This window comes from Uloborus diversus, chromosome 9 (assembly GCF_026930045.1).
Source record: "Uloborus diversus isolate 005 chromosome 9, Udiv.v.3.1, whole genome shotgun sequence".
Taxonomy (NCBI): Eukaryota; Metazoa; Arthropoda; class Arachnida; order Araneae; family Uloboridae; genus Uloborus; species Uloborus diversus.
This window is the reverse complement of record NC_072739.1, coordinates 148,776,286-148,799,848: the sequence shown is the minus strand read 5'-3', so window position 1 is coordinate 148,799,848 and position 23,563 is coordinate 148,776,286. Positions and strand designations below refer to the sequence as shown.

Below are 23,563 nucleotides of genomic sequence, written 5' to 3'. Positions count from 1 at the left end.
AGTTCATTAATTACTTTTTTGGTGTGGCAACCAGGTGTCAATTGAATCGTTTATTTCAAAAACAAGTCAAGTGACAAAATTGCTAATTTTAGGAAAACAAAACATCTTTATCACCATATTAAATTATTCAATGATGATTAAAACAGTTCTTTATTGAAAGAAATATACCTAAATATTATATTCTTTTCAGTTTAAGCCATGGTCCATTGTGATCCGAATAGACAAATGTTAATTGGGAGGTAAAAATGCTTTTTCAAAATTTCAGAGTTGGTCGCTTGACTGGTTTTTGAAATAAATGGTTCTATTAACAGCCGCTCTTTTAATGGTCGTTGTATTCTTTTATTTCCCCTGTGGCAGCTGCAAATTTTGCCTTTTCTATGGTTTTTGGGAAAATCAAAGAAAGCAAGGTGTTTTAAGAATACCACCAGAGATCCTTCTGAATAATACAATAAGGCTAAGTAGATGACATCGGTGATTTTATTAGTTGAGTTAAAAATTAGCGTTCATAAGGAAATGATACATTTTTTTCCCCTTTTTGATGATTTAACTGTCAAATAGGATGTTTAAAGGATCACTTTCTCTCCAAATATTTGAAGGCTTAAATTTGAATGTTCATTTTTCTTTAGTTAAATTTACAATGAAGTTGCAAGCTTTAGTTTTTACTTTTAACAATATATTAGTCAGTATTTTTTAAAATTTGTTAGTATTATTATTTAATAAGTCAAGTGATTTTTTAAAATATGGATCATTACCTGCATGCAGGTAATAAAAATTGATTTTAAGAAGACATATTTAATTTTGTAAAATTGAAGTTAATATCTCATTATATATTTTTTAAAGCTTCCTGTAATTAAATTTATATGCATTAAAGAGCAGTAATTTTGTTGCTTAATGTATAGAAATATGTAATTCTTTAAAAACTGCTGAAAATTTTTCAAAACGGCTGAAAATATCCATGGTTGTGACTGAAATTTATGTGTCTATGTTCAGGGCCCAATACAGGCTGATTTTGCTACCGTTTTTCGGTACCTTCACAAAAATCTTGTTTTGAAATAGGTACTTTCACAAAAATCAAGTAATAAAATCAGTAGCTTCACAAAAACATCGAAAATTTCACAAAAATTTGCATTTTAAAATATAAAACTTGTTTCTCTGTTTAAAACAAAATGTGCTCATAAAATAAAACTCTAAGCAGGTTTATATGAACAATCGCTTAAATAGCAACCTTTTTGTGGTATTTTAACTAATTTTTAGCTGTTTCTCGCCAAAGTGTATTTATGCAATATCATCACAATCTTGTAACATATTTTGAGGCACCGTTTTTCTCATAATTTCCAATATTGTACACATTACATAGCCCATTAAGCTGAAATTATGATGGTATTTTTGGTACTTCTTAGGTTTTTAGTTCCCCCACCCCCACCCAAAAAACAAAACCTGTTAAAAAAATAATACTAGATGACATTTGCACTTTTTGAACTAAAATTTCACTTGTTCTACTTCTCTTTTACAAAAATTAGGATGCCTCTAAAAGTTCACAAAAACATTGCTGATAAAAAAGAACATTCACAAAAATAGAATGATGCAATACTTTCACAAAAATAGGTAGCAAGAAAAAAATCCTGGATTGGCCCCTGATGTTTCTCTGAAATACTGAAGTCCAGTATATACATAAAAAAATACGGCAGTTCATATTACAGAAATTTTAGATATATTTCAACAACTCTTGTAGACCAAAAATGTAAAAAAAAATTTGATGATTCATCTAATTTTTTAGTTTTTTTTAAAAACAAAGTTACTAAATCCGTATCTGTTTCTTCCGTTTTATTTTTGGAACTTTTTGACCTATGTTTTACTTACAATTTTTCTTTAGTTTGCATTTTATTTGCAAACATTCCTTGGTGATGATTTCTAATAAAAATATAGTTATTATGAAAAATTTGCACAATTGCTAACAGTTGAAGTTTTCTTTTTTCCTTTTTTCTAATCTAATGTTAGTTTACCTGGCAGACAATTTTTAATTTGCGTTGCAGACTGTTGGAAAAAATTCTGTTCCAAAATAATTACCCCGCTCTGTTCTAGTCCCCTTAGTTAATCACTCCTTCGGTTGGTCAGCATTTGAAACATCTTTATTTTCATTCTTGATGACAAAAGTATATTAACTACATAGAAGTGGTGACCAAAACACATGTTAGCCACAAAGCGTTAAGGTTGTTGTGTTTGAGCTTATATTATTTTTTATATTTTTGGTACAAATGATGATATTTGTTCTTTTTTGTATGTAGTGCTGGATGAAGGAAAATGATATTGATCGAAAGTTATGCCCGCAATGTAAAGTACCCATCGAGAAAAACAGTGGATGCAATCATATAGAATGTCTAAATTGCAAAGCTCATTTGTGCTGGCCCTGTCTGAAGGTTTTCCCCAAAGGAGAGGATGTATACGAGCATCAACCGTATTGTGTAATGAATCAGTAAAATCGTCTACTAGATCTTGATATCAGGTAATTACTTTCAGACCTGCCGACACTATGGTTTTTCTTGGGAGACTTCCATTTTTTGCCTCTTTCTCAACAATTAAAATTTAAGTATCAGATTTTAGAGTTTTTTTTTTTCTCTTTCATTTTGTAAAAGAAGAAAAAACTTTCAACTCAGGGAGCAGTAAACAGTTGTAAAATTTTTTTGCAATTATCTGAGGTTTTTTTTTTCTTTTTCACTAAATAATGATTATAATGAGTGAATTAATAATTATAGAAATAAAACTTGGTGTTGAAAAACTGATACAGAAAATAGGGTAAGGTCACCAGTAACAGACAAGGATTCAATAACACAGTCATAAGTTTGAATTTAAATAATAAGCCTTTTAAGCTGGTAAAACTGGTGTTGTTTTGGCCCATGAATATAGTGTAACCTTCTATTGTTATCAGAGTGAATTTTATGAGCCAGTTGGTATTTACAAGGCAGTGGTGGAAGGCTATGAACAGCCGCCTCGAGGTCAGCTGGTGTTTCATGTTCATTAGAATTTAATAAGGCTTTTGAAATTTATTAAAATGAAAGATGTTACGGGGCTGAAGTTTAGCACTGAAAACAGGACAAAGGGTCATTGTTTTAAGCTATTTAAATCTCAGGCTAACATGGATGTTAGGAAAAATTATTATTTTAGCAGGGTAGTGGAACCTTGGAGCAGCTTACCAGAAGAGGTGATAATGAGCAAGGGAGTTGATAGTTTTAAGAGGGCCATTGATTTTCACTGGGGATTATAAATTGACTAGGACCAGTCTAGCTGGGCCCAGAGCCTGTTGCTGGTTGTCACTTTTGTATTTGTATTTGTACTAAAAATAAAGAATTTTTGCACAGTTTGAAGAGAGAAGGGGAATTTGGTCTATTTTACTCATCCTTGCCTCTTCCTGTCTGTTGCTGGGTATCATCAGATTTTAAGTCTGTGTCTGTTACTGGGGGGGGGGGGGGGGTCGGACCTTTTTTTTTTTTGAAATTGAGCAAATAAAAATAGAATTAACTAATTCAGGGGATCTAGAAGCAGCCAAACATTAGATGAGATGTTGTTTCATGAGAGAAAAATAGATTAAAAAGTCTAAATACATTAAAATGCTCAGGAAATAGAGTTAACCTGAGAGCAATGTCTAAGCATGTCTGTGACTGGTGCCGTTACACTATTTAAATATTAAGAATAAGGTAAGTAATTACTGTAAAAACTATTGTTACAAATCCTGTAAATAGTAAATATTGTAGGAACGTAACCTGTAAATAGTTTCCCGTAATGAATATACAACCCCTTTTTCATTCGGCTAAAGTATACGTCCCCTATTTTCTTTCTTTTCATTGATAACGGTCAACGCATTTCGAGAAGCGTGTGGAATATTTGAGAAAATTCTTTTCGGTGTATTTAAGCCGTTAGCGATGGATAAACAGTTAGTTTTCGTTTGATATTTCGAACTGAGAAGATTTTTGCTCTGTTTATAGCGAGGCATTTCGCTGTGTTGTTTTCGTATTTGGAAGTAAATACGTGTGTAAACGTTGAGTTTACGGTGTTGTGTGATAATTGCTTAATTGCTGATGAATAATTTAGCAGTTGTTGAAGATCTTTCCTGTACATAGTGTAAATAAATTTCCTGTGTTTTTATCAAGAACTGTGTTTTCATTTCAAGAAAGTGGAAGTCTCGCCGGATCCGTTACAATTTGGCGCCCAACGTGGGGCTTCTTCTGGACTTTCTTGGAGTAAGTGTGACTTTGGACATTTTTTTCATAAAGACTGTTTGAATTTATAGACTTTGTTTTTATGGTGATTACTCGCGCAATGGATGACCAATTAAAACAACTTCTGGAAGCAATTAATGCTGTGAAAAGTGACTTGACCGAAAGTTTGGCGGCTAATCAAGACCAATTAAAAAGTGATTTGACTGCAAGTTTTACTGCAAATCAAGAACAATTAAAAAATGATATGGCGGCTAATCAAGAACAATTAAAAAGTGATCTGACTGCAAGTATGTTGGCAAATCAAGACCAGTTAAAAAGCGATTTAACGGTGCTGAAAAAGGACTTAACGTCTAACCAAGAAGAAATTAAAAACGACCTTATTTCGGTAAAGACTGTGATGGAAAATAAATTTAATGACATAGAGCATCGAGTTGATGCAATTGAAGAAAAATTTGATACCGTTGAAAGCCGATTCAATGCTGTAGAAAATAAATTTGAAGATGAAGATAGAAGATTTCATCTACTTAAAGAAGAGATCTTTAAGGACGTGGAAAGGAGATTGGCTACCGCGGAAAGCAGCTCTGTACAGTTTGGCGCTCCCACATCGGTTGCTCGACCGTCCATTAAACTTGCCACATTTGATGGGAAAACTTCGTGGCAGGTTTACAAAACTCAATTCATGATAGTGGCGGAAGCGAACGGATGGGACTCTGCTACCAAGGCCTGTCATCTTGCAGCATCCCTGAGAGGTGACGCAGCGGACATTCTCCAGACCCTTCCGGACAGCCAGCGCCTGGATTTCGCCGCCCTCACATCTGCGTTGGAGCTTCGCTTCGGTGAGAAGTGCCAGAAAGATTTCAGCCGACTCCAGTTGAAATCCCGTTTCCAGAAAACCGGGGAAACCCTGCAAGAGCTAGCGGCGGACGTCGAGAGATTGTCTCATCTTGCTTTTTGTGACTGTCCTGCGGATGTTCGAGACAACCTGGCACTCAACTACTACATCGACGGGGTTCGAGATCCGGAAATCCAGAAAGCTCTACCAATGGCGGATGTCAAAGACCTGAGTTCTGCTGTTGTGTATGCAATGAAGTTGGAGGCCGCCCAGCAAGCAACCCGCAAGGATCGCCATTCAATCCGCGGCGTGAAAACTGATGAGCCTGATCCAGTTTCGTCACGTTTTGCTGATCTGGAAAAGCAAATAAAAGAAATTGCAGGAATCCTCAAAAGGAATTCGGCTCCCAAGGACCATAATGGACAATCACTTAAGTGCTGGAAATGTGGTGGCGAGGGTCACTTACGAAGAAACTGTGAAGCTCGTCAAGAAACCAGAGGGAAGAGCACCTCTCCCTCGCAGGTCCAGGAAAACTAAGCCATGGCAATCTCGCGGGGCGGAGGTCGCCAAATTGGAATGAGCCCCATCTTAAAGTTTTCCAGATTTCATCGACGAGTGGCGGCAGTAATGGACTGTTTGTTTACGCATATGTAAACGGGTTTCCCTGCGAACTGATTATTGACACTGGAGCCAATGTTACGATCATTAGAACAGATGTGGCTCGTCAATTTGGACTTAACATTCTGTGGACGCCGCCCTGCGTTACCCTCCAAACTGTGACAGGTGACAAGATCGAGATTGAAGGTAAAGTGAACTTAGAAATTGTGTTTGGAAATGCCATTTACCATCATACCGCATTCGTTGCTGCTATCATAGACCCCTTCATTCTCGGATTGGACTTTTTAAAGAAGTATGACTTCAACCTCGACTTCAAGACTAACGAGCTGCACTCGACGAGAGAAGACATAGCAGTCTTTCCCGCAGAAAGTGATGTAAAATCCGCTCATCAAATAATTGCCCAAACAGATTTATCAATTCCCTCAAGGTCAGAATCATTAATACCCGGCTCCATTGAAGAAAGCAATAGTTTTAGATTTGGACTCATTGAATACCCCAACTTAAGCAATAACCCAAAAGGAGTGCTGGTGGCATCTACGCTTGTGGACCTTTCCAAGGATGTAATTCCTGTGAGAGTCGCCAACGTGAGTGAAAGGCCAAGGAATATCCGGAAAGGCGAAGTGTTAGCAACTTGTACTCCCGTAAACTGCATCATTAGAAGAATCAATTCCCCCGAGACTGTGTCTTCTGAGTCCTTGACATCGAAGTTAATTGGGAGTGCACCCTTATCGAAGGATCAAAGAACTGCTGCGGAACAATTGGTGGACGACTTCAAGCATCTGTTTTCATCTACATCGGAGGATGTGGGCCGGACGAATTTAACGCAGCATAGGATCTACACTGGAGAACACCCCCCTATTAAACAGCATCCAAGACGACTACCGTTCGCCAAGAAGGAAGAGGTTGAGACCCTCCTGAAAGAGATGAAGGAGAATGATGTAATCGAACCTTCATCCAGTCCTTGGGCCTCTCCCATCGTCTTGGTCCGAAAGAAAGATGGCTCCACCAGATTTTGTGTCGATTACCGACGACTGAATGAAATCACCAAGAAAGACAGTTACCCTCTTCCACGGATAGACGACACCTTGGACACTCTTTCCGGACACAAGTGGTTTTCGACCCTGGACTTGAAGAGCGGCTACTGGCAGGTTGAGATACACCCTGATGACCGAGAGAAGACAGCGTTTACAACTGGACAAGGCTTATGGCAGTTTAAAGTGATGCCCTTCGGCCTCTGCAATGCTCCAGCTACGTTCGAGCGTCTTATGGAGACAGTGTTAAGAGGACTTTCCTACGAATCCTGTCTGGTCTACTTAGACGATATCATCATCGTGGGACGCAGCTTCGAAGAACATCTGGCAAATCTTAGGAAGGTGCTGCAAAAGCTAAGGGAAGCCAATCTGAAGTTAAGCCCGTCCAAATGTAATTTGTTCCGCCGGGAAGTGAACTACCTTGGTCACATCATCTCTTCTGAGGGTGTACAAACCGATCCAGAGAAGGTATCTGCGGTCAGGAGTTGGAGTCGTCCCGAAAACATCCATCAGTTGCGAAGTTTCCTGGGGCTCTGCACGTACTACAGGAAGTTTGTGAAGGGTTTTTCCAACATTGCACGACCTTTGCATAAGCTGACGGAGAGCAAGCAAAAGTTTGAATGGTCAAAAGAATGCGAAGATGCATTTCTACGACTGAAGGAGGCTTTAACATCAACGCCTATCCTCGCCTATCCTCAGCCTGAAAAATCCTTCATCCTGGACACTGATGCGAGCAACGAGGGAATTGGAGCTGTTTTATCCCAAGAAATTGACGGAAATGAACATGTCATCGCTTACTGGAGCAAATGCTTATCAAAGTCGAAGCGAAATTACTGCGTCACCAGAAATAAGTTACTGGCCATAGTGAAAGCTGTAGAACACTTCCATCATTACCTCTACGGCCGAAAATTTCTGCTTTGGACAGATCATGCCTCGTTAACTTGGCTTTTGAACTTCAAGAATCCAGAAGGCCAGATAGCCAGATGGATACAGCGGCTCCAGGAATATGACATGGAGATCAAGCATCGAAAAGGGTTATCTCACGGGAATGCTGACGCTTTATCAAGGAGACCCTGTCCTGAGAACTGCCACTATTGTTCCCGAATCGAGAAACAGTATGGAACGACTAGCCCTACCGCCTATCAGGTGACAGTGACTCCAACATCATCAGAACCTGATCCATGGAGTGATGACCAAGTTCGAAAAGATCAACTTGAAGACCCCGACATAAAACCAATTTTAGAGTTCATGGAAAGTGACAGTCGACGCCCTAGCTGGCAGGACGTTTCCATCTTCAGTCCTGCAACAAAAAGATACTGGGCTTTATGGAACTCACTCCATTTACGGAACGGCGTGCTACACCGGAAATGGGAATCTGACGATGGCAAGACATCTAGGTGGCAGTTACTACTTCCTCGATCCAGGATTTCAGATGTTCTGAAAGAAATACATAGTAGTGCGACTGGAGGACATTTTGGTGTCTTGAAAACTCTCAATAAAGTTCGGGAGCGCTTCTTCTGGAGCAAGGCGAAGGATGACGTGGAGAAGTGGTGCCATTCTTGTGACGCCTGTGCTGCTCGTAAAGGACCGAAGAAGAGAAGCAGAGGGAAGCTACATCTGTACAACGTTGGAGCTCCTTTCGAACGAATTGGGATCGACATCCTGGGTCCTCTACCAAGAACTGCTGATGGGAACAAATACATTCTTGTTTCCATCGACTACTTAACCAAATGGCCGGAAGCATATCCCATTCCAGATCAAGAAGCTACCACCGTAGCCGAGACTCTAGTCCAACATTGGATCTCGAGATACGGAACACCTTTGCAGATTCATTCCGATCAAGGGAGGAATTTCATCTCTGCTGTGTTTAAGGGCCTATGTCAAATTTTCGGAATTGAGAAAACTAGGACAACACCACTACACCCACAATCGGACGGCATGGTGGAGAGATTTAACCGCACAATCCTGAATAATCTCTCACTTATGGTATCCAGAAATCAACAGGATTGGGACAAGAAGCTACCTTTGTTCCTGCTGGCCTACCGCAGTGCTGTCCACGAGACTACCGGATATGCCCCATCTCAGATGCTCTTCGGACGAGAGCTTCGGCTACCTTGTGATCTCGTCTTCGGTCGTCCTCCGGATGCGCCTTCATCGCCTGAGGAGTACATCCAGGATCTCCAGGCCCGGTTGGAAGACGTTCATAACTTCGCACGAGAGCGAATCAACATCGCGGCGGAGAAGATGAAGACCCGATACGACACAAGGTCTACTGGACATGAATTCAACGAAGGCGACAAGGTTTGGTTATGGAATCCCATCCGACGGAAAGGTCTTTCACCCAAATTGCAGTCGCATTGGGATGGACCCTACAAAGTCGTTAACCGACTGAATGACGTCGTAGTGAGGATCCAAAAATCACCTAATGCAAAACCTAGGGTTGTACATTATGATCGGTTAGCCCCATACTATGGCCATAGTTCATGAGTATTACGTAAACAACCATGGTTGATAACATAAAAGTTGTAGATAATTTTTGCTTTTAATGTTTAGTAATATTTCTTGTTATTATTGTGTTTTCTGTATCTGTTAGTTATTAATTAATGTGTATATTTGTAAACTTGTGATAGAAGTTTGGCACCCTTTCTGGGGATTGTACTGCCCGGGACGTGCAGTCCTTAGGAAGGGGGCAATGTTACAAATCCTGTAAATAGTAAATATTGTAGGAACGTAACCTGTAAATAGTTTCCCGTAATGAATATACAACCCCTTTTTCATTCGGCTAAAGTATACGACCCCTATTTTCTTTCTTTTCATTGATAACGGTCAACGCATTTCGAGAAGCGTGTGGAATATTTGAGAAAATTCTTTTCGGTGTATTTAAGCCGTTAGCGATGGATAAACAGTTAGTTTTCGTTTGATATTTCGAACTGAGAAGATTTTTGCTCTGTTTATAGCGAGGCATTTCGCTGTGTTGTTTTCGTATTTGGAAGTAAATACGTGTGTAAACGTTGAGTTTACGGTGTTGTGTGATAATTGCTTAATTGCTGATGAATAATTTAGCAGTTGTTGAAGATCTTTCCTGTACATAGTGTAAATAAATTTCCTGTGTTTTTATCAAGAACTGTGTTTTCATTTCAAGAAAGTGGAATCGGATCCGTTACACTATATACAGTGAGACCTTGAAATAAGGTCACTCAATTATAAGGTCACCCTGCTTATAAGGTCACTTTTCCGAAGTCCCAGCTCATTGAATAGGAATTCTATGATATGTCTTATCGGATATATGGTCAAGTCTTAATAAATTAATCGCTTATAAGGTCACTTCTGTCTGATTTCTTTAAATGATTTCAGTGCTTAATAGATTTACTTCCGAGAAAAGTCATATTCCTGTTGATATAGCATGTGATGTACCAAATGCAGTAGAAAGTGAATATTACGACAGTGACACTAACATATAAAGCACTCAGGAGGGCACTCATAGTGTACATATCACACTTTTTTACCAATCATGAGAAGCCGAAGGAAATTTTCAGAAAACAATTAGAAACCATTGTGCTTAAATTAAGGAACAAAGCTATTAGTCCAGCATTAATGATAATTTTAAGTTAGATAAGTTGCACATCAGTTCTCTGCTTGGGCATATTTGTAAGCAGCTTAAAACAGGAAAGTTCTAAAAAATCATTTTAAAATTTCTTATTGATTGCAAAGGTTTCAATTGTTTCAAATCTATGAAACTATTATAACCTAATTACTGATATTTTTGAACGTTTTAAATTTTAATAAGATGTGTATATACATGTTTATTCCTTACCCGCATGTTATAAAATACAGTCAATTTGCGATGACTCGAAGTTCAATAACTCAATGTTACTATAACTCAAAGTTTTTTTTATCAAGTACTGACTCCTTTGACTTTAATTCCATGCTAATTATTCTCAATGTCTCAAAGTTAACTTCCTTTAACTCAAAATGCATTCCCCTTCATTCTTTAGTTCAATTATTTGCTAATAAGTTCCGGAGAGACAGAGTGAGTTTTCTGTACTATTAAAGATGTCTAAGCAAGTACTCTGTCAATGATATTAAAAGAAAAGTAAAAACTTCTAAAGCAGTAGAATCCATGAATCCAAATTTGAAACGAATGAAGATGTGCACCTTTCCTGAAATAGAATCAGCTCGGTTCAAGGGGTTCCAGCAGTATTGAAATCAAAACCATGCTTTTGATTTTTTTTTCTCTCAATATTTTTGATTAAACTGTGCATATTGTGCTCTAAAACTTTTAAGTTCTGTAATTTTGTCTGTTATATGTACATATTAATTAAAATATTCGAAGTTTTTTAATATTAAAATGTCGAAAACCCGAAACTAGCGGAAAGTCGAACTTCCGATAAGTCGAAGTTTTTCCTCATTCCCTTTAGATTCCAGTTATCGTGCATTGACTGTATATATGAATCAATAATAAGGTCAATTTTGGGAAGTCCCTAAGGATGATCTTATATCAAGGTCCGAGGGTATAAGTAATAAACATTGCTGAAAAACAATGGAAGACTTCAAAAATTGCTCACAAAGTTCACGTAAAAGATGTCATATAAAATATTATTATTATGGTATTTTTTTTCCTTTGAATTGAAAAGTTTTTTTTAACATAGACAAGCAAAAAACTCTGAAGACCAGTTGGATTGTTCTGTAGACAGTGCTGCTGCCAGACCAGTGGTTGAGAACTTCTATCTCAAGTAATTTATGCACATCTTCATGTAATGGGGCAGCAATCTTTTAGCATCTGTTTCTGGTTTGTCCCTTTGTTGTTACGTACACAGTGCAAAGTTTATTGAGCCAAAATTCAAAGGTATTTTTGGCATCCTTTGCTCCCCCCTCCTCCCATCGCGTGTTTGAAATAGCACCTTACTGTCCTTTTTGAAAGGTACTTCTGCAGAAAATTCTTAAAAGATTTTTTTTGCTAGGTATTTTCCTATGTATTTGGAAATTTATTTTATAACTTGTCTTACATATTTTTAAAACTTATTAACATAATCAAAGTCATAGTTTGGGTGACATAAATATTTTAGTGCTAATTGCACTAATATGAACTGCATTTGTTTTTTGTAATAAATAAGTGAATATTCGAAAAACCCTATGTTATTTTCATGCTCTTTTACATGTAATTTTTTTCTCTGAGAAGGTGTTCGATTTGTGTATAATATTAGTTTATTTTAAATTAGAAATGCTTGATAAAACCATATTTTCCCCTCAAATAATGTCAGTTAAATTTCCCTTTTTTTCTTCCCTTGAAACTCTAACCCAATTTCCTATTTGTTTCATTTTATAAGGTTGGCAGGTCTGTACTTTTGTTTATTAAAATGCCATATCTTCACATCTTAGTTAAAATTCTGTATTGGAATTTCTTTGTTTAGTGCTTTTATTGGTATTCTATTTTAGTTATTCATTTAATTATTTTTGAGCATTATTTTAATCCTTCCCTAGTTAGCAAATTTAATTCCCTCCAGGATTACCATCATTAATCAAAATTATCATTTTGCTGCTGAAGTTGCTACTTCTCATCATCAATTCATTGATACTCTTTTACTCATTGTAGTATGCATTAAATATGTTAATTAACTTTGGTTAAATGTCCTCAAAATATGAAAAATATCACATTTAATATGCAGTTGAACTAAAGTTCTTGACTAGGAATTCTGAATAGTAATCAATGAATTATTTTGACAATTATAGTTCTGTTGAAAGTCAACTTAAAATTTAAAAAAGAAAAGAAAAACCGAGGAAAAGACATTAGTTTAGCTCTGCCAAGAAGTATTTGATTTTTTTAACCGACTTCAAAAAAGAGGCGGTTATCAGTTCATAGCGTATGTATTTTTGTTTGCCCACTCACAGCGTCTTACCTAATAAACCGATTTTGATGATTCTTTTTTTAATGGATAGGGGATGGTTCAACTTACTGTTTGACCACGGATTGTATGTAATCTGGCAATCTGCCAAGTAAAGACGATTCCATCTGATTCAATCTAGCAGGGAAGATGGGAAAATAGCGATGAGATATTGATACACGCGTTTTATAATGTCACTAGTGCCTTATTCATTTATTGCATTCTCAGAAATCAGGGTTGGCAGGTTTCTGCCAAGGCGGTAAAAACCACTGGTAGAAACCGGTTAAAACCGGCATGGCAAAAACCCCTTTCTGCCACATTTATGGCAGAAACTGGCAGAAACTCAAAAAATGACATAAATGCAATTCCTGACATACAATAGAAAATGTATAAGAAAAATAATTAAATATTAACCCAAATACAATTTATTTACAACATTATCACCATTCAAAATCAAATTTTACATTGTTTTCACACTACAGCAGCCTGTAACAAAATACAAGTTTTGACGCTGTTTCTAAACCTAAACAATTTCTTAATTTGTTGTGCACAAAGGAGAAATTTGAGAAGATTCTTTCAATCCCATCAAAACATCGATGTTAGAAATTAAAACATCGATCTTTTTATCAATGTATAACATACATTTTTGAATATACTACACTAATTTAAGCAATACAAAAAAATACGTATCCGATGAATATATTGAAAATACTGAACCTCAAATCATGAATATAATTTAATAAGAATAATTTCGCAACAGCTTGGTATTATAGTTGGGCAAAAATTGATAATAAGACAAGCACCGGTTAATACAATCTAGTTATAGAAATAATTAAATATTTTCAAACTGAATTAAACTAAAAGTAAATTTACATCAAAAACGAATCTAAGAAAAAATGCATCATGCACTTACCGTCAGTTGAATGATGAGAAAAAGTTGTGCTAATTATTTTAAAAATACAAAATTAACTCTAACAATAATTTTTAAGAGTAAGAAATATGTTTTGTACTGTTAGTTAATAATTAAACACAAATTTAAGGTAATAGACGGACGACTTGTTGGAGGAAATTGATAAGTAAGCCCAAATATTGGTGTTGACAGTTTGGAGAAAAAGAAGTTTCCTTACTTTGTCCCCCCAGAAGGGCATTTCTCTTTTCGCAGACTATCCCACCAGTCTGAGAAACATCTCTTTCGATGGAACAGAAGTTTCCATCACTATCAAATGCGTATAGGATTTTCCTTTAGTTTAAGAACTGGAGCCTTGAAATAGACTGCAAGTTCTGGCACCAGACTACCAGTGTCAGGTTCTGCCAATAGCTTTGATCTCTTTTTTACTCTCCAGTTAATCTTTTACTATCTTGTAGTGATCTTCCCAAAAATCATCCTCTACGCAGAAAAATTGTTCTTATAAAACGGGTGCAAAAAATGATTTTTTTTGGCAACTCCATAAGTAAACTTAATTACCTAGCGAGAAGATTGGAGCAAAATTTTATGATAATTTTCAATTAAAATGCAAAAACATCAGCATCGAAAAAACATCGAAACCAAAACATCGATAGTCCAAAAACATTGAAAGTAAAACATTGATGTTAAAAACATCGATGTTTTAACAAAAAAATCGATGTTTCCAAAACATCGACATCTATGTTGCACCCCTAGTTTCAACCAATGAAACTCTTTACATTTATGAGTCAGTGAATCTAACCAATTATATTGTTTCTTACATGCAGCAAAGTTGAAGACTGTGTTAGTACTTATATAATTGGATTATTAGCTTTCCATAGAAATCAAAATGGGGGGGGGGGAGCTCTTTGTTCTTTGAGAATAGCTTTATTCAGTTATATTAAGTGTAAAATGACAAGTTTCTGAATTTTAGAATTTAATGAAATAAAAAAAAATCTATTTATTTAAATATTTGATATATCACACTTTATATTAAATGCAAACAAAATAATTATAAACAAACTGAAAAATTTGTTACTTACAACATTACAAGGCTAAAATTTCTAACACATAGCAATTTCAACTACAATAAATTTTACTTTGCTTTAGAAATGTCAGTCTTGTTATTTAACATATTTTTACACTAATTATTAAATAACTATTATATTAAGTTTTTGCAATGACGAAATGAGTTATGTATTTTATTTTACTTAATTGCCTGTCATTAAGTAATTACTAGAGCTATTAAAAACATTTTCTAGTTTTTGGCAGTTTCTACCAGTTTCTGCCGGTTTTTACCGGTTATAACCAGTTTCTGCCACCGGCAGGGCAAAAACCAGTTTCTGCCGGCAAAAAGCCAACCCTGTCAGGCCACCGGCATGGCAAAAACCAGTTTCTGCCGGCAAAAAGCCAACCCTGTCAGAAACAGGGTTGGCTTTTTGCCGACAGAAACTAGTTTTTGCCATGCCGGTTTTAACCGGTTTCTACCAGTGGTTTTTACCGCCTTGGCAGAAACCTGCTAACCCTGGTCAGAAATAAAGTAAGGGGAAACAAAGGTAGTTACCATGGAAACAACAAAAAGAAAAGAAAATATTTTCATTTCGTTCAGGAACGTAAAAGCAAAATGGTAAGCTCAAAACTTTGTTGTGAATAAATAAATCAATTAACTTTTGCCGTGAGAATAGAGATAGAATTTACTTTAGTTTTAAAAAATGTTGCTGCAAGCAATTTTTCATTTTTACAAAACTAAGGCTAAATAAAAGAGATGAAAAAGTGCACATCTGAAACAAACCAATTCACACCCCTATAAACTAATAGATACGTCCATTTCCGCCTATAAACCGGATATTAGCCTTTCCATGTAATCGATGGTCAAACTGCAGGTCCCATTACTTTGACCATATTTGTTCATTAGAAAAAAGTTATGGGTAAAAAAACAGTCAATTTCATGCAATTTCCCTATTCAGATCCAGATTGGATTTGGGAGGAGAACCTTTTTTGAAATTATGTTCATCAAGTGTATATGAAATGTTTTTGAAATTACAGTAGAATCTCATTTATCTGGCCCTCGTTCGTCCAGAACAAATTTTCTGAAAAAACCTTTTTTTGTTACATAAATAACAATTTTAAATTACCCTAACAATAACATAGCTATAATTCGCCAAATGTTCGCTTTTTTTTCGTTAAAAGCTTCTGTACAGATTTTACAATAAGTGACGGTGGTCTGAAAAAAAGACAGTCCTTGAGAAAACTTAAAAACTTCCGTCAAAAATCACTATTTAGGCCTTTTTTTAATAACGTTAATGGAAGACAGGGAGCAGTGATTTTCTGTCGAAATGTTTTTGAAAATTGACGTCGCTGGTGAAGTTATGGAGTTGAGGGCCAAGTTGGTAGAAAGAGCGCAGAAAAGTGACTCTTTTTTGGAAATGTTTTAGAAATGTATTCTCTATAAAAATGCATTTTTAAAGTTATTCATTGTGATATTAGGAAAGGATGTGGGAATTGGGGTTTTCTCTTAGAAATTTTGCAGAGCAAAAGAATGAAAAGTGAAATTTTAAGCTTTCTTTGGTCTCTTAAAGAGATCATGACACCCTTTTGGGACCACACTTGTGCTCTATCGATACATTTCAATTTGCCACTTGAAGGGATGGATCCTGCCTGGTTTACCCCAGACCCAGCAGTGGTCAGACTCAAGGTATTTTGGAATATTTTTATGTAAAGATTTCCCTGGCAGTGATAATTCACATTTTTGGTTATTTACTGAACCATCTTTGATATGGTGGCAGTGTTGCCAGATGGTCAAATCCAGATTTCCCCCAATTCCCTTCCGACTTTTCCCCAAAAAACGATGTTTTCTATCAAAATTCCCCTAATTCAAAAATTATTTTTCCACTAATATTTTCATAAAATGAATCGACTTCCTCTGATATTTTTGTCGCTTGAATAAATTTTTTTCCCCCAAATAGCCTAATTTTCTTATAAAATTCCCCAACTTTTTTTTTCTTTCCATTTTTTGCTTTTTTTTTGTCTTTATCTATTTTTATCTTTACTAACTAATAATAAAGCTGAAAGTCTCTCGCTCTGGATCTCTCTGTCAGGATCTCTGTGACGCGCATAGCACCTAGACCGTTCGACTGATTTTCATGAAATTTGGCAAAGAATCAGTTCGTAGCATGGGGGTGTGCACCTTTAAGCGATTTTTCGAATATTTAATTTTGTTCTTTTTTTATTCCAATTTTAAGAACATTTCCCCGAGCAAAATTATCATAAGACGGACGACTAAATTACCAAGTTATCATAATGTGGAACCGTAACGTGGGCAAGCCGATTGGCAAGAAATTCATCATGCATTATTTGTAAATATACAGGGGAACCAAAATACCTTTTAATATTCTACTACGGGCAAAGCCGTGCGGGTGCCACTGGTCATAAATACAATTGCCTGACCGAGAGATAAGAATTAGCCAAATATTTTTTTTTTCTACTCGCATTTACTACTATGCTTCTGTATGTATATTTAAACCACGATTTTTGTATATATTTATCCACACTTCTTTTTCCTGTTTCACGTATCAACTAATAACTCACGCAGAACTATTAATGCAAATTCCGTAGCATAATATTCCACATAATAGGAAATGCAAATTCCATAAAGTCGAGCAAAGCTAAACCAACGTTGTTTGATACAAATAATGTAACTACCAGATGTCAAAAGGCAAATTTAATTACAATTTATTCTCCCCAAAATTTTTTTACCCAGGTTTTCCCCAAGAAAAAAAATTTTCTCCAAAGAATTCCCCTCAAAACCCGTTTCCCCCCAAAATTTCCCCAGAGAGCACCAGATTTCCCCAAAATGGGGAAATTTCCCCCAATCTGGCAACACTGTATGGTGGTCTAGTTGTGGCATCAATTACACAGTCATCTGAGACAAAACCCTCAGAATCATCTAGGATTTTGGAAAGGGAGCGTTCTTCTAGTTTCTGCTTCGTGGATCCCCCTCCCTCCATAATAAAAACCCATTGTTGCAAAATTTTGTTACCATATAACAGTAATATTAATAGTGATTGTTATGAAAATGTTGAATGAAGGCTTCTCTGAAGCATGCATCAAGTTTATTCCCCGTCATTGCTCTATAGTGGGGGCAAACTTAAACCTGGAAGCGAGGAGAATCACCTATGCCAATAATAGATATTGAGAGGTAGTAAGTAGGAATAGTAAGGAGATATGGGATTGCGTCACAAGCAACTTGTATGTTGTAAAATATACATTAGTTTGAGAAGCTGTTTATATTTAAATGGTTATAATTAAATTAACGTACAAATGAATCCCAGAGAGGAACAAGGACATATTTTTAGTGCCAATCACTTAAAGTTTAAGGCGTGTTTATAGTTTTTTTTCTAGTATATGGAGCACTTTTATGAAAAAATAAGGTGAAGTTTCGGGGTGGTAACTTTGTACTATTTTGGAAATACATTTGCGCTAAAAAAAATGAAACAAAATAATTTTGAAAAAAAAAAAAAAAATAGAATAGACTTTACAAAATTGATCTAAAAAGTGAAAAATAATTTTATTCTTTGAATACCATCGATAATACTTTTTAACATAATTTTTGAAGTTGGCGCAAAAACTATAGATAAAATCATTAGTAGCCATAATTCAACTATAACAACTAGTACAACTATAAATTTAACCGGACCCAGTTTCTTCGATACCACTGCATACATTATTTTTCATTGTGGACAGCTGATTTGAGTAACGGTATACATGTTTCGCTCCTGATTTAGGATGAATTTCACAAAAACTATGAACGAAATATGGTTACACATGATTTTACTTTTTGTTTTTACGCCAACTTCAAAAAATTACGTTTAAAAGTATTATGGATGGTGTTCAAAGAATAAAATTATTTTTCACGTGTTAGAGTAATTTTGAATTCGGTTCTATTTTTTTCTCAAAATTATGTTGTTTAATATAGCAAAAGTGTTATCAAAAGTCAACTATTTTAATTTTTTTCAAAAGCATGATCCCTTTTTTAATCTAACTGCTTCCAAAATTTTTCATCTTCTAACTTTCAGGATTAGGAAGAGAGAATCAAGTTTTCCTTGACACTTAAACGCACTTGATTGTTTATTTCTTCCTTGTACAAAATAAAGGAAGTGTTAGTGAAAAAATTTGCATTTAAATTTCGACCCACATTTCCATTTTGTTTTTCTTGAAAACCAGTTAACTTAATTAGTATAACGCTGTTGTATTTCCATTTAAAAGTATTCTTATGTTTATGCTTCTAGCGTTAACATTTCAATATTTCAAAACATCTGATGAAAAGTTTTTGAGTAATGAGGTACAGTGAAATGCATTTTACACGAAACCGTTTAACATGATAAATCGGATAACAGGAAGTAATATATTGGTCCATATGGTGTTCTGTGCACTAAATAAAAACTTTTTTAATGAAAATATTTTTCAGTCCCTTCAGTTTCGTGTTAGGCATTTTCCACTCTATTTAAATGATCCAACCCTGAGCTGATATTAAAAGAATGATGAAAATGTCTGATAAAATGGGTAAAAAATTGAACAAATTGAAAGTCTGGCATTTTTAGAAAATGGGGCCATTAAGGAAAAGTTGGGCTATAATACAATCATTGAGTTTCAAGAGAGGTAATTTATATTGTAGACCCACAATTTAAAAATGATAAAATATGCTTCACTGTGGGAAAAACTAGTGCGTTGTAAACCTTGAAGTGGTCACTAATGAAGCACAGGCCGCTACTGGTGTGTTTACCTTAATCATCAAATAAGTACCATTATTCAAAAGATCTTTTCTTGCAGTCTTTTTTTGTTTTCTAAGTAAGACATTATTTGAAATCATCATTTATTGAAGCACTATTTATGTCAATTTTAACTGTTGTAAAGATTATTCTTCGCACTCATTACTTCTACTATTGCCTTTAAATTCCATTTATTTCTTTGAAAGTTCTATTTTTCAGCAAGTTTATAAGTTTATGTCAAATGTTAAGTAATGGAAGAGTTTGCATTTACGTTTTACTAACTTAATTCTTATTTATAGGATCGATCAAGCAACAGGAATCAAGAAAACAATTAGTAAAGAAATCCATATCAAAAGTTTAAAATTTTGAAATGCTAAAAGTTTGGTCATATAATTAACTGGGAGAATAAGCAATCATTCTCTTTGATACAGTCCAGCACTCATAATCAAAAATAAATTCATAAAGAAGCAGGTATATGTTTAATATCTTAAAGTAAAAAAAAACTATTGCAGTTAATTATTATGTTTTCATTGATGCTTTCATCTTTAAAAAATTCCATGTTTATAAAATGTTTTCACAACTCTGAAAATTTCTCAGGGGCTTCCGAACAAAAATTCTTTTGTATCTTTCACTTTGTATTTTGTAATTCTTTTGTCTGAAAACTTTTCTTTTCATTCACATCAAATGATTCATTTTGATTTAGTTTTCTTATTTATCATGTTCACTCTTCTCTTCTCAATTAAAAGCTTTTTAGTTATCATTGAAATTTAATGCTATGGCAATTAATATTTTTGCATATCAAGTTGTAAGGACGATATCAAAACTTATTTTTAGCTATTTGGTAAAAATCAGATTTATTTATGTACGTATATTATATAGTTGTAACACCAAGTTCCTTTTGTATCTGTGATATTAATGCATTTAGTGTATTAAATTTACTATTTTTTTTTCTTACATCAAAAACAAATTTTGATAAATTTTCATCAGAAAAGGTGAAAATTTATCATTTTGTAGTAAAATTGCTTCCTCTTAAAGTAAGAAATGTTATTTTAGACCAAATTATATTTTCAATGTGCAATTAACTTTATTTGCAGAAAATAAGTGCTGTTGAGTTTTAGAAAATCAGTGAGAACATGTAAAAAATGTAAATACTTTGTAATTTGATAATGTACAGATTATTTTGTAGATACAATTATTGAGATTATTTCTATGTGCTTTGAACTGAAAGAAAACGTATGTTCTCTCCTAGATTATGTGGTAATACTATTCTGGGGAGGTGGGGGTGTGGGTGTGGGCCTGAGTAGTATCTACAAATTTAAAACGGCAACTAATGTAGTAACATTGCAGCTATTAATTACTCTTCCTTTATAAATTTGTGGAATTAATTTTCTTCCCTCAAAACAGTTTCAACATTATGCTTATCTTTTTGCTGTGATTTGATAGATTTAAAATTGTTTAAATTTATTTTATTTGCATGAATGTCATGGTTAAATATTTAACCCTATGACAGATATATTTATAGTTTGCTTAGACCAAAAACAGCAATGAGAAACATTCATTGTGACTTTATTTTGAACATTTTGTGTTTTTTCAATTTTTATATCACCTAAAAATGCAATGTTTCATAAAAATAATTTTGATAGTTGTTTAAAAATAATAAGATATTTTATTATTGATTTAGAAATTCATATTATTATAAACTACTTGAGCTTATAAATTGAAAACCCTTTAAATTATTTTTTGGTATTGCAAGAAAAGGTAATTAAAATTGCATATATGCTTTTAAAAGAAATTAAAAAAGACAATAATGTATATTGTTCCAATAAAATCCATTTTTACTCAAAGATTCATTGCATACATTTTGCTGTGGTACTCCGAAGTGCAAATATTGAACTTTTATTTCATGAACTTATATATGTTTACACACACTCGTATGTATACACGATGGTATCAGAAAGTTCCTGGGCTAAGTCTGCTAATTTTTGCTTTCTTACCTGGGCTATTATTGACTGTTATCCCTTTTGAAATAAGATCAATTTGGGTTGATTCAACGAACTCAGCGTTTTTTCCATGACTGGAAAGTAAAAAAACAGCTTTTCCAAAAAGCTGTTGAGAACTTTCTGTGTTTTTTCCGGACGTCTTCAACACAGTCTTAACGGTAACCTTTCATTTGCATTTTCATTTTTGGGAAGAGAGGAGGGGCTAAATATGGGCTAATAAGGGGCTAAATATGGTGAATAGGCAGCATGTAGAACAGTAGCCACGTTGTTATCGGCCAAAAACTTTTCATTGCAGCGCAAGATGTAGCAACAGTCGATTTTGGCCTTTCCACAAATCAGACCTTTTTTGAGGCATATTTTCCCTCAGACGACTCAAATTCACTGTCGAGTTTTTTCAATAATTTCATCTGTTTTGCTCGTGGAAGACCACCCAGAACGATAATCACTTTCAATTGAAGTAAAACCAGCCTTGAAACAAGCGTACCACTCAAAAACTTGTGTTTTGCTCAGTGAATGTTCTTCAAAAGCCTGTCGAAGCATTGCAAAAGTTTCCGTGTGTGATTCCTAAATTTTTAAAGCAAAACTTGATGCAAGCCCGATGTTCAAATTTATCAGCCATCACAAAAATCGCTATGCAATTATGGGTCATTCTATGTCACAATTTTTTTTCTCTCACATTTTTGTATTTCTTTGAAATTTGGCTCATCGATTGTACCTTTCAAGGTAATTTTATCTTTGTTTGTGCAAATTTCAAGTTGGGTTCTCAATGGGATCATATTTTTATGAGTTTTTGAAATAAATTCGACTTAAGAAATAATGATATTTTTCAGATTGTATTTAGTTAAATATGGGGTTCTCTTATTGATGATGGTCTAATGAGTAGATAGTAAACATGACTATGCTTGAAATGATCTGGCATAAACTTGTAGATTGGTAAGCCGGTCCCCCTCTGGCACCACCACTTTTAATCTTTTTTCTCCCACTTGCTTTGATCCCCAACTTTTTTGCTCAAACAAAGATAAAATACCCAAAAATTTTGAGAGTTAAAAAAATTCATTATGTGTTTTCTGAGATATTTAAATCTTAAATTTTAATTTCATTTTTTAAAAATGAAATTTTTTATGAAATTAGTCATGATACATATCATATTAAACAGCAACTGATGTACTTTAAAATGCTTTTTACCAAGTCTTTCTATCTATATTTGGTGCTGAGAAAAAGAGGGTTTTTCCAAAAATCAAAGTCTGATAAATTAAGAAATAAAAGAGATAAAAATCTAAGAATTTGGATTTTTGATTGCCTCAAAGGGTGCAATCGATGTTCCAAATTTGAAAGAAATACAAAAATGTGTGGGAAAAAACTTTGGATCATTTGTCATGGAATGACCCTTATAACACACAAGAAAGCACAACTTGTTGACATAACCTAACTACTTAGAACTATGACCGGCTTGTAGAGTCACACGCGCAATAAAAAAAGACGAATGCAGTCCGGGATGTTTCTGGTACCACCTTGTAGATATAAGAGAAACAATCAATTCAGTCAAGCCTCATTCACACGAACTGGATGGAATAGCCAAAATTTTTTGTGCTAACCAAATTTTGTGGTAACTGATTTCTACAATTACCGGATTTAGGGTAAACAATCAAAAATTTTTTTTGACTTGGCTACTCAGAAAATATACAGGGTGTAACAGTACAACGTTTACAGACTTTCAGGGCAGATAGAGTACACCTAGACGATGGGAAATCACATAGCATTGCATGGTCGGAAACTCTTTCCTGACACGATAGTGACAACACAAAGTACAAAAAAAGACAGGACACAAATAAGAGGAAAAGACATGTTTGTTATTTCTAATATAGCAAAAATGCTGGTAAGTTTTTGTCTGGTGTACACGATAGACGTTACGTAAACCAAAGCGTCGGATGACGGTGCATGTGCACACGAGGTTTTTGTTGCTGCACTCGCTTTTACGTTCGATCTTCAATGCTCCGAAGATGAGAGGCATGCATCAGGGCTCGGGGTCGTAATTTCGAGCACCTACTTTGATGATGATCGTTGGCTCTTTCATATTCTTCTCTCTTAGTTTTTTGCTGTACTAAGGATAATAAACATGTTTTTTTCTCGTTCTTGTCTTGTCTTTTTGGTGATTTGTGTCGCCACTACCGCACCAGGAAAGCATTTCTGACCATGCATTGCTATGTGATTTCCCATCATCTATGTGTACTCCATCTGCCCTGAAAGTCTGTAAACGCTGTACTGTTACTCCCTG

At 34.9% G+C, this 23,563-nt stretch overlaps 1 protein-coding gene across 1 annotated transcript in view; it reads left to right on the top strand.

Annotated features, from left to right (window-relative positions):
• Window positions 1–21,125, top strand: part of LOC129230554 (uncharacterized) — a 50,918-nt gene extending 29,793 nt beyond the window's left edge. Inside the window, exons 7-8 of the mRNA XM_054864958.1 lie at window positions 2,286–2,503; window positions 19,588–21,125. Coding sequence (XP_054720933.1) covers window positions 2,286–2,477 — 192 coding nt within the window. The 3' untranslated portion in view covers window positions 2,478–2,503; window positions 19,588–21,125. The remainder of the gene's footprint in view (window positions 1–2,285; window positions 2,504–19,587) is intronic.
• Window positions 21,126–23,563: the final 2,438 nt, after the last annotated feature.